Source organism: Haliotis rufescens, unplaced genomic scaffold (assembly GCF_023055435.1).
Source record: "Haliotis rufescens isolate VD_foot unplaced genomic scaffold, xgHalRufe1.0.p SCAF_8, whole genome shotgun sequence".
NCBI lineage: Eukaryota > Metazoa > Mollusca > Gastropoda > Lepetellida > Haliotidae > Haliotis > Haliotis rufescens.
Window position 1 is genome coordinate 6,670,424 of NW_025964372.1, and position 12,510 is coordinate 6,682,933.

The 12,510-nt window shown below is 43.7% G+C and overlaps 1 protein-coding gene across 1 annotated transcript in view; it reads right to left on the reverse strand.

Annotated features, from left to right (window-relative positions):
- The window catches only part of LOC124148984, a 41,438-nt gene extending 29,264 nt beyond the window's left edge, over nt 1-12,174 (reverse strand). The window contains exons 1-10 of the mRNA XM_048389136.1: nt 12,157-12,174; nt 10,869-10,920; nt 10,031-10,153; nt 9,090-9,293; nt 7,712-7,844; nt 6,530-6,651; nt 5,093-5,278; nt 4,422-4,598; nt 2,858-3,124; nt 848-1,063 (exon numbers count right to left, since the gene is read on the reverse strand). Of these exons, the coding sequence (XP_048245093.1) occupies nt 848-1,063; nt 2,858-3,124; nt 4,422-4,598; nt 5,093-5,278; nt 6,530-6,651; nt 7,712-7,844; nt 9,090-9,293; nt 10,031-10,153; nt 10,869-10,920; nt 12,157-12,159 (1,483 nt within the window). The 5' untranslated portion in view covers nt 12,160-12,174. The remainder of the gene's footprint in view (nt 1-847; nt 1,064-2,857; nt 3,125-4,421; nt 4,599-5,092; nt 5,279-6,529; nt 6,652-7,711; nt 7,845-9,089; nt 9,294-10,030; nt 10,154-10,868; nt 10,921-12,156) is intronic.
- Between the last annotated feature and the right edge of the window lie 336 nt (nt 12,175-12,510).

The following is a 12,510-nucleotide window of genomic DNA, read 5'->3' on the forward strand; positions in this document are numbered from 1 at the left end:
ATACCTGCAGTCGATGTGAGGACGCTTGTATACTCAGTTCGACGCCGCATTCGAAGATGCATTGCCGCTCATGGAGGTCATATCCAGTATTGAACGGTCTGGGCCGTCGTCACCTTAAAGTTGTAACCAATGTTGTTGATCGAATACTGGACGAATGACCCCTTGTCAAGAAATGTCCCTGTTGGAGGTCAAGGACTTTGTTGTTGAATTAGTAAATTCGCATTTTACTGTTCTGAATGATGAATTTCTACAATACAATTGTTATTGCTGCTTCAAATTGTGTTGGTCATATTTTATCCTAGAAATATCGTTGGTAACGTTTCTTTTGGCCGTCAGTTTAGTTAGTCTCTGATAACAAGGTGGGTCATTTGTCATTGAAGCAAATGACGTCATCTTTTGTGTTATGACGTCAAGCATTCCACACGTAAAACTTTGAGTGCTAAGACAAATAACCAAAAACCTTTGTATAAATAATATCAATAAACAAAAGTTTTCAGATTTATGGCTGTTATTTGCCATTCGAGGAGTAAGTGAGTGAGTTGGGTTAAACGCCGTTTTGAACAGTATTCCAGTTATATCACGGCGTGTCAGTTTAATGTGGAGGAAAGCCTAAGTGATGCAGGTCTCAGACGTTTACAACTTTGGTAAAACCCACAAGCACGGGAATGGTGCTGACAAACCAAACATAATCGGGGCGAATCTGGGGTTTGAACCCTCGATCACAGGTTTCTGGCACGCCCGAGGGACGTTACCTGCACAGCGAATTACGGCGCCTGAGACGACTGGGCCACCCGTGCCCGAAATCTAAAAAACATGTTAGTTAAATAATCTCTCTAGTGTTCCTTACTCTGACATGATGGTACGCTAGACAGCGATGTCCACGCCCAGGCCACGCCCAGTGTGGCTTGAGGGCTGTCGGTACACGTGATGTGGTCAGCGCCCACCAGGGGGTATCCCAGCGTGCACCGCACTGTGCACGAGCTGCCCACGTAGAAGCTGTGTGGACATGTGAAGTTCAAGTTGCCGTCGGTGAAGCTGTAGGAAGGTGGCGTGCATGTCTTCACTGAAATCAAGGGTGAGTGAGTATGAGCGGATGTGTAGGTAGCTGAATAAATGAGTGACTGAGGGAGTGAGTTGGCAAGGTTCCAGATATATCACATTTTCCCGAGGCAAGGGTGTTAATAGGCTACAAAAGTCAGTTTCCATTCTTGCCAAACTCGATTCCATCCTCGATAGTAGCGCCACCAATCGCTATATGATGTCCCTCCTATTGACCAATCAGATTCAACCTCCAATATCCCTTGCATTTGCTTCAATCAAGATGGCGGCGCCCAGTCAAGACGATCTGATAATCACGATCTTTTTTGTAATAAACGGGTCTTGCCTCGCGAAGTGCATCAAATCATTTGACCACCTTCATTACAAACACGAAAAGATTCGGAAAATCTCCGTCGACGCCCAGTTGACAGAACACATGCTTTGAAAATCCTGCAGTCGACAGAAATCTGCACGTTGAAATTCATGTTGTTTGCGAACCGGATGTCTTGTTCGTTGCGCGATTTTGATTGGGACTATACATATACTCGTTAGTCCAGCCAAAATGTAACTCCGGAATTGCAGCCTAGTTCGGCAAGGCGGAAACCGGGCTTTTACAGTCAGTTAACCCCCTTGGCTCGTGAAGATGGCCGTGACTATGTTGAGTGCTCTCACCATGTGCGACCACATTCCTGGGGTGGAGATACCCTTGACCGGTCTCCTCCTCCACAGTGATACATCACGACGGGGATACCAGACATGGGCGTTACACTTTGTTCTCATGTAGGGATTCGAACACGGATCAACACTTAAACAAATAACAATTGGGCGACCTCAGCGCCCCTCACTGTAATCTCAGGAACAGTGAGCTTAGTGAAGGGCCATAGGTCTGCAATTATTTTATGATATGTTTTGGTGGCATCATGTCATACTGCCCGTATTGCATTACTTGAAACGCTAGAAGGAGTTAAGAAGTGATTTATCACTGTTGCAAGATTGGGATATGGGAACATGCATAACGGTACGCTTACCTTTTCGTGAACACCTGGTATTTTCAGTATTTGAAACACGGGCATATGGTTCATAAACACATGCTCATAAAATAGTCGGAATCGTAAAATGTACACTCCTTTTAGCGGAGATATGCAGAGATTATTTTATGCTTATGGGAGGGTTTTGTCGCTATTATTGAAAACAAGTTCAAATCTGATCTAAATCTCACGTTCGGCTTTTTCCGTCAAAAAGAGCGGCCCCGTTTGGCAGAGCTTGCAACTTGTTCGCAATACATTTCAAGCTTACATAGAAGCCATTGGAACAGGATTTACAATATGACTTGTTTGTTTGTTTGTTGTTTAACGCCGCACTCAGCAATATTCCAGCTATATGACGTAATCTGTAAAATAATTGAGACAATCCAGTGGTTGACATCATGAGCATCGATCCACGCAATACGGATACGATGACATGCATCAACCAAGTCAGTGAATCTGACCACCCGATCCCGTTGGTGGCATCTTACGACAAGCATAGTCGCCCTTTACGGCAAGCATGGGTTGCTGAAGACATTTTCTACCCCGGATCTTCATGGGTGTACACTATGGAATAAGTAACGAGGAGAATTCAAGAAGCGTATCAGCCAAGTTTCTAAAGCATTCGAGCCGGGATTGTGTCCGACAGTCAAGACATGTCACTGTCCCTGGTATAGGTTCATGTCGTGACTGTCGGACTTCATCGCTGCTCTCGGTTCGTTTGATCAATGTCTCATCTATAAACTAAAAGCTCAACAATTTGCACGACCAATGTGGACAAGAAACACACTAACCAGCTCTCGATGCATCTACAGTAAAGTAGCATGTGGCCTTGCTTCCAGTCTGGTCCTGGGCCTCGTACACGACTGTCTGTCTGCCTGGACCTACAACGGAGCCTGGTTGAGGCCCGACTGTCTGGGTGACCCTAACCTTGCCTACACCCTTCGTGGGGTCGACGAGAACGTTACTCCATGTGACCTTGGCATTGGCTGTTCCAGTAACGGGGGTATAGGTGACGCCGACGGAGCAGTTAGTGTGGAGGAAGGAGGGAGGGGAGACAACTGTGGGGAAACAGAAAATAGAAGAAAAAAAATCAGTGTATTTTCATAGGAATAAAACGTCATTTTCAATACTGCTGCGATGACGGTCATGATCAGCTGTTCATTTAGTATGATAACCATTTTTGGTGACTCGTGAACTAATGCTTATGATATAGTCGGAATCGTACAATCGATTTCTTATGAATATGATAGACCGCCTTCGTGGTTTAGTGGTAGAGCGTCCGCCCGGAGAGCGGAAGGTCGGGGGTTCGAACCCCGGCCGCGTCATACCAAAAGATGGCACTTGTTGTCACCCTGCCTGATGCTCGGCATTAAGGGGCTAAAACAAGGACTGTGTCTGAGTAGGGTGTTCGTGTTAAAATGCGGCACGGCACCTCAGTGGGCTAGCACTATAAATTGGGCATCAGTCCGGACTAGTGCAAGCAACCACATACACACACGTACATGCACGTCGCTATTTAAGTGCAATAATCTTGGACACGACGTTAAACCCCATGTCACCTCACCTTATGACTATGGAAAGAGTTTTGTCACTTTAATTTATGTGGATTACCGGAAGTTTTAAAAGGTATGCTGAGTAGTTTTAAAGGTTTTGTCGAATATACACTGTTTCTTGGTCACAGTGGGGTTGAAAGTCATAACATGTAAAGCACGTATTAATAAGGTATTACACATTACCCCGGCGACGGGTATCTAGACGCTGTATAATTAATGCACTTTTTGTCTTCTACATCTAGACCGCCTCCGTGGTCTAGTGAAAGAGCGACCGCCCGGAGTCAGTATACTGTGTCTGAGTGGGGTATTCATGTTAAACTGCGGCATTGTATCTCAGTGAACTAGCACTATAAATAGGCATCAGTCCGGATTAGTACAAGCAACCACACACACACACACACAAACACACGTGCATGCACGTCGCTATATAAGTGCAATAATTATGGACACGACGTTAAACCCCATTTCACCTCGCCTTCACCTCTTCTACATCACCGATTAGGTTCAAGTCGTAATATATTTTTCAATTCTAAATTTTAAAATCCCTCATTTCCAAACTCGAAACAGTTTTTTTCTCGTCGAAAGTAAACTTTGAAGAAGGAAAACAAAAACTGGTACGGGTTTGGAAAACAAGATGGCGGCCGCTAGAATACAACACCGGTTTTTGTTGAATCTAATCACAGTCAAGTAACATATGAAAATCGTCGTTCTATTTTTGTTTTGACCACTCGTCTCGTTCCGAGGCAAGTTGCTAAAAAGATAAATAATCAAAATTAATACGAATAATCCAAACACAAGTCACCTTCACACTGCCCTGCCGGTGTCCATGTTCCTGGCGGTTGACAGGTGATGTAGAAGTTGTTGTGTGCAGGTGACGACCCCGGGGGACAGGTCAGGTAGCACGTTGATCCGTAGGTACCCCCAAGGGGGCAGGTGTAGTGCCCGGTGGGGGGTGTAGGGGGAGCCCCGCACCGTAAGGCTGGAGACCAGTATGTATGAGTGCACGTGGGTATGCTTGTTAGAACGAGTATATTCAAAACCCTGGAGGGTGTCTTTAAGTATCAGGTAAGAAAATGTCGAAATTGGTATGACAATCTTCTTACATTTGAGGGGCATCTGATTGGCAAAGTATATTTACTGGAAAAAAAACCCGAAATCTTGCAGCTTCGTGTCAACAAGCAGAAAGTGAAACACACATAATGTACCTAGATATGGTACTAGCTTTAGTTTGTTTGTGGTTTGACGCCGCACTCAGCAATATGACTCAAATAATTGAGTCTGGACCAGACAATCAATTGCAAGTGATTGACATCATGATCATCGATCTACGCAACCAAGTCAGCAAGTCTTACGGCAAGCATGGGTTGCTGAAGACCTATTCTCTACCCGGATCTTCACGGGTAGATATGGTACTAAGGATTGCCTGCAAGTGATGAAGAAAGCAGCATTGTTCTTTGAGTATGAAGAACCTACCTTCACACACGGGCAAGGCAGCACTGAGAGTATCAGCATCGGTGCAGGTGACGGTGCCAGCACCCTTCCTCTGATAGCCACTGCTACATGAGACGTCGCAGGAATCCCCCAACAGCTGGTAACCCGTTGCCGATGTACAAGTCAGGCGGCCATTTTGAATATAGTTCGGTCTGCGGCACCGCTTCACTGAAAGAGTCCCATGACACAGTAGGGCATTTCAGGACACGACATTGCCTTACTTTCCTTTCATTTAAGTTGCAGTCAATTATAGTCCCGGATATGCCTACCTTCCTATCTCTGTGTGATATCTGTGTTGGTTTAACGCTGATTTCAATAGTATTTCCATGGACCTAAATAATGTAGGTCCGTGGTATTTCTGTCAAAGCATGTCAGATTAAATGCCCGGACAGGACGCAGATTATTGATGACAGACCAGGGATCATAATCGGGCCGAATCTAGGATTCGAACACGCTATCAGCGGATCCTGACCAAACTATGGGACACAAATCTGCAAATGGAGAAGCGGCGCCTTACATAACTTATAGCCATCGTTGCCTCTGCGTCTGTATGAAGTGTTTCCGAAAACGACAAGGTTCGATAATCGATCAATGAATAAATCAGTGTTATCTGTAAATGATTAAAGTTGATATCATCAATTTTCGACGTTATGTGTGATACAAAAAAACAGCAAAACTTTAAATCAGAATCTCCACGCTAGTTACGGCCCTATTATCTATTTAAGTGTATTTTAAGTGAGTGGGTGTGTTAACGCCGCTCTTAATATTCCGTTAGGTCATCGCATGTCATGTTGATGTGGAAGGGAAGTCCGAGGTGATGAAGGTATAAAGTTAATAACCCCGGTGAAACCCACAAGCACGGGTATGGTGCCGACAAACTTAGAAACATAATTGAGGCGAATCTGGGATTCGCTAACCAACGATTATTGGTTCCTGGCGCCCCTAAGGGACGCAACTCTGCACAACGAATTGCGGAGACTAAGACGACTGGGCGACCGATGCCCCCTGATACTGTTTCAGAATGGAAAGAAGTAGGATGAGAAGCTTAATTTCTACCATTTCCAATTCGTTTTACTTCCCCCAGTCGAATACAACCAAATAGTGCACTTTTCAAAGACTGTCCAGGTGTTTAAGGTGATAAACTGTGGCATACCAGGGGCTTTCAGTCACCTAAACACTTTGTAAGTCCTTGTTCTATATCTGTAACATGAACGAAGTGTTAAGTCATACTCCTATATATTGCGTAACAAGCTGGTACAGGCGTCCTTGTCGGCTATACACATACTGTTGATTCCTCCTCCCAACCCCACCTCACCTCCATCTCACCCTACCCTACCTCACCCCCACACCACCTCACCCCACCTTGGCGCACCTCATCCCTTCCCACCAAAGGCAACCGCCCCATCCCCCGAAACCCACCCGTGACGGTGACGGACACAAGGCAGCTGCTGGCTAGGCCGTGGGAGTTGGTGACGGTGTAGCGGACGGCGGTGCTGCCTTCTGTGAAGACGTTGCTGTCGGGCAGGTTGTGTACCGATAGTCTGGAAAAATTGCTAAATGATCACGAGACATGCAAGAATCGTATAGCCTGTGACCAGTGTTTGGGAACGTCTTAGCAGATCACAACTAAAGCTTTTTGTGTTTTTCTGTGTGTCCCATCTCCCGCCCGCTCTGAATATTCACTCCAACGTGAAAAAATCAAAAGTCTTCGTATCTTAATTTTCCCCGCCGCTGTGGAAAAATCTGCCCTGCCGGATAAAGAAACACGACAACCATTGCACACCAAAAAAAAACAACCCAGATCAGCTTGATCATTCTTCAGTATGGTTTATTAAAAATTCGTTTCCGCAAAGTGACGTCATAAACAAATTTAAAGTCGGGTACGAAGTGTTTTAAACTTTAATATGTCATAACATAAGTTACACAATTAGTGAACTTATTGTTATAATGTTTAATTTTTATATTTCGCTTGCCCTCTATCTTGCTATAGTTGAGGTTGAAGATGAAAAAACAAATAAATAAATATGGACCCGGTGATCTATCTAAGTGTTCACATACCCGTCATAGGTGACGCGACCCGTGAAGATTCCGGGGTAGAATAGGTCTTCAGCAACCCATGCTTGCCGTAAAAGGTGACTATGCTTGTCGTAAAAGGCGACTAACGGGATCGGGTGGTCAGGCTCGCTGACTTGGTTGATGCATGTCATCGATCCCAATTGCGTGGATCGATGCTCATGACATTAATAACTGGATTGTCTGGTCCAGACTAGATTATTTACATGCCGTCATATAGCTGGAATATTGCTGAGTGCGGCGTTAAACAACAAACCAACCATAGGTGACGCGATCCCGTAATTAGCGCTCAAAGGAGTAATTTGTTTCGACTGCTATTTTCAGAGTCGTGCTCGTCGCTTTTAGCAATATTCCAGCAATATCACGGCGGGGCAAACCAGAAATGGGTTTCACATATTGCACCCATGTGGGAATCGAACCCGGGTCTTCGGCGTGACCTCACCGCCCCTAGCATGAGACAAGTATTAGAAGTATAAGAGACATTTTAGAAAATTCGTTATACCTCCTATGGGTATATGAATTACTCACGTGACAGGGAACCCATTAGGGTCACTGTACTTTGGAGAAGCAATCGTGACGACCTTGGACTTTGACCTTGGTTCAGCGGTCGCACTTATGCTGGGTGGACACGTGATAACTGGGTGAACTGCGCGACCATGGTCTGGTTTTACAGAAAGAGAAATAGTTTATATACATGCATTGAAAAAACTTGTTTCCTTATTTATAATAAATACAAGAAGACGAAGAAAAGACGAGGACAAGATCCTGTTAAGAAACTAACACGAAACATGTCAAATAAAACAGCAAAGGGTTACATTCGGTCAGTGTTTTGTTTGTTTGTTGTTTAACGCCGCACTCAGCAATATTCCAGCTTTATGACGGCGGTCTGTAAATAATCTACTATGGACCAGACAACCCAGTGATTGACATCATGAGCATCGATCAACGCAATATGGGATACGATGACATGTATCAACCAGTCAGCGAGCCTGACCACCCGATCCCGTTAGTCGCCTCTTACGACAAGCATAGTCGTCTCTTACGGCAAGCATGGGTTGCTGAAGACCTGTTCTACCCCGGAATCTTCACTGGCATCCTGTCAATGAATGACAGACACTAAATTTAATAAAAGGCACGCAGTGATATAACTGGAATAATGTTAAAAGCGGCGTTAAACCCAACTCACTCACTAAACATTTAACAATGACCTTGCTCCGCAATCAGGAATCATATACATAAAAGTTGTCCATTTCATGTTCAACAGCACAATACGTTTCTGCTATGGATACAGTTTTTGCCGTTCATCGTACAGTTAGAGGAACATCTTCGAGTTGTCCGTAGTTCGAGACAATCGGAGTATGGCTTATTATTAAACCACAAATGATTCCTCGGGGACCATGCAGCAGTAAACAGAGTGGGAGGTTCTATTTGCCCACTCTTTCCACAGAAAAATTAGTTGGAATTCTGAACACAAACCTTAGTGCATTCTTATCCCAACAATGTAGACGCGTTCAGGGTCTAAACATGCTTTGGGTTGTGTTTAACAGCTGAATGATAAGCATTTTATTTACATATTCAGATTTTTGTGATAATACACAATGATATGAATTTTATTTAAACATGTTTAGATTAATGGGATAGTACACAAAGATATACTCTTTGTCGTAAACATGTATTAATTCTAAACAATTTAATATTCTAAACATGCGTAAACACCCATGTGTTTAGGTGGCGTCTAGGCTGTGAGGCGACAGCTCGTTTTATGTTTACAGGCCCTAAACGTGTTTAGTATAACACACCAAATGTGTATTCCGTTTAGGATTTAAACACATTCCAAGACATGTATGCGTATGTGTTTTTACAGTGAAGGTTCTGAGATAGGTACACAAGGAAGATCTCTATTTACCACCATGTTGTCTGTTATGACAGAAGAAGAAACAATGCCCTAAGATGCCATCGATAATGTCGGTGACGCCATGCACAACTCCAGAGGCTAGGTCAAGGCCACCGTTCAGCACGTCAACAGCTCCCTTGGTGACAATGTCCACTTTATGCAGAAGGAGGTTGGCGCCAGCCGTCACTATGCCTTCAACAAGACCCCCAGCAGCTCCTGGAGGGTAGCAACGCATCATCACCATCATAATCATCATAGTCATCATCGTCACCTCCATCTTCATCATCATTTATACTTTCACCATGCTACGTCGGAAGTAAAACATCTTTCAGATCTTGAAATGTGTCGTCATCAGCAGCATCCACATCGACATCATCACAATTACATCTACGTGTATTTGTCTCTGCAACACTCTCTCTAAATCTCATGGCCTGAATATGATGTTTTGTTTTTGTTTGTTGTTCAACGCCACACTCAGCAATATTCCAGCTATGTGACGGCGGTCTGTAAATAATCTAGTATCGGCCAGGCAATCCAGTGATTGACATTATGAGCAATAATCTACGCAATTGGGATGCCATGACATGCATCAACCAAGTCAGTGAACCTGACCACCCGATCCCGTTAGTCGCCTCTTACGACAAGCATAGTCGCCTGTGACAAGAGCATGGGTTGCTGAAGACCTATTCTATCCCGGGTTCTTATCTTTACGGGGCCTGAATATGTTAAGACTATGTCAGATCAGATACCATAAAATAATGGTCCCTGGCAAGATATAATACCCTGCATTTACGTTATAACGTTTGTGCCCCATGTTCTTTACTTACGTGTGGGAACAGCGACATCACCTCTCATCACCACCGCAGACCGCCGTCATTTTGCTGGAATATTGTTAGGTGCGGCATTACAAACACAAACTAATCAATGGGAAAACGACGTTTAGTTCCATGTACCTAGCAACGTTCCTGTGGCATGCCCGAGGGTGTTGACGATGCTGTGTGCAGTGTCCGTGATGACATGTCCGAGACTGTCCACGGCGTGGCTCAGAGTGTCCAGCAGGAACCGCTTCTCACAGTCTAAGACGCAAAGAAGCAGAGTATACACTTTGGCATGATCGTTAAAACACATGGGTCTGATTATAGAGTGTTTAAAGCAATGACAATTACAATAAAACAATAACAATACAACACAAAAATAATACAACAAGAATACAAGAGACTCAACAATAATACAATAAACACAACATTAACACAATAAACACTACAAAACAACAATAACACAACAACAATACAACAAATCAAAATAACAGCAATTTACAACAATAATACAACAAACGAAACAATAATACAACACAACAACAAATTACAACAATACAACAATAATACAACAAATAATAATTATACAACAAACACAACAGCAATACAACAAATTGCAATAATACAACAATAATGCAAAAAACACACAATAATACAACAAACACAATGATACAAGAATACAACAAATTACAACAATACAACAAATTATTATAATACAACAAACACAATAGCAAAACAACAAATTACAATAATACAATAATGCAACAATAAGACAACAAATACAATAATAACACAAAAACAATGCAACGATAATACAATAAAATACAGTAATACAACTAAACTCAACAATAACACAACAATAGAACAATAATTGGATCACAATACAACAAATACAAGAACAATACAGTCATACGCATCTTTGTTGTTTAATTGTTTCAGTCAAAATGCAACGCTCTTGAAAGAAATGATTACTCACCACATCCAGATAAAACGGTGAGTGCCACAATTATCAGGAATGGTAACAACTTCTGGAATGAACGAGAATTTGGGTTTCAAATAAAGCAGTATGTGAGGACATTAACAGCTGCCACATCATTCTGATGCGGGCCCAACTGTAGACTTTTAATTCGTTGGAATCTAGTTTCACTGACCTCATTCTCTTTCTTGAACAGGGGTGGTCGGGTAGCCTAGTGGTTAAAGCGTTCGCTCGTCACGCCGAAGACCCGGGTTCGATTCCCGACATGGGTACAATGTGTGAAGCCCATTTCTGGTGTCCCCCGCCGTGATATTGCTTGAATATTGCTAAAAGCGGCGTAAAACCAAACTCACTCACTCACTCTTTCTTGAACAACAAGAGTTTGCTTAACGCCGCAGGCTTGTAAATAATTCAGCCTGGGTCAGACAAGCCAGTGGTTGACATCATGGGCATTGTTAGTTTTGTTTCGGTTGTTTCTTTGTTGTTTCCAACTATATGGCGGCGATCTGTAAATAACAGATTCTGGACCAGGCAATCCAGTGATTGGCATCATGAGCATCGACCTAACCAATTAGGAAAAGATGACATGCATCAACCAAATGAGCGAGCCTGACCACCCGATCCCGTTAGTCGCCTCTTACGACGAGCATAGTCGCCTTATTCGGCAAGCATTGGTTGCTGAAGACCAACTCTAACCCGGATCTTCACTGGTAAATTGGGAATTTACGTTGGAAATCAAAATATGAAACACAATTAAATTTCGACTTGCATGTACCATAGAGGATAAGATGGTAATGGGACTGTTAACCCTTTTAGCGTCTTTTACGACAACCACAGGTTGCTGAAGACCAATTCTACCCGGATCTTCATGTTTGGTAATATGATCCACTGCCTGCGTTGTCATGGCACGATGACCCGCTATCATCCAAGTCACCCTGCCCGACCACATGATCCACTCAGTCGCCTTCATTCCGAAACAACCCCATTCTCCCCTCTTCTCTTTAACAAACAGTTATTAACTGTCCCCAGCAAGCACAATGTGTAAATGACATTCAACTAACACCGACCTATGAAGTTATTCCCAATTCTCACACACACTTACCATTGCAACACCACTGTGAACACACACTTACCATTGCAGCGCCACAGTGAACACACACTTACCATTGCAGCGCGACTGTGAACACACACTTACCATTGCAGCGCCACTGTGAACACACACTTACCATTGCAGCGCCACTGTGAACACACACTTACCATTGCAGCGCCACTGTGAACACACACTTACCATTGCAGCGCCACTGTGAACACACACTTACCATTGCCGCACCACTGTGAACACACACTTACCATTGCAGCGCCACTGTGAACACACACTTACCATTGCAGCGCCACTGTGAACACACACTTACCATTGCAGCGCCACTGTGAACACACACTTACCATTGCAGCGCCACTGTGAACACACACTTACCATTGCCGCACCACTGTGAACACACACTTACCATCGCCGCACCACTGTGAACACACACTTACCATCGCCGCACCACTGTGAGAAACACAATATGGACGAATGTGACCCAGCAGATTACACTCTGTCTATAAATCCTATATTTGTCAGCTGTTTAAAGTCGTACTGAGC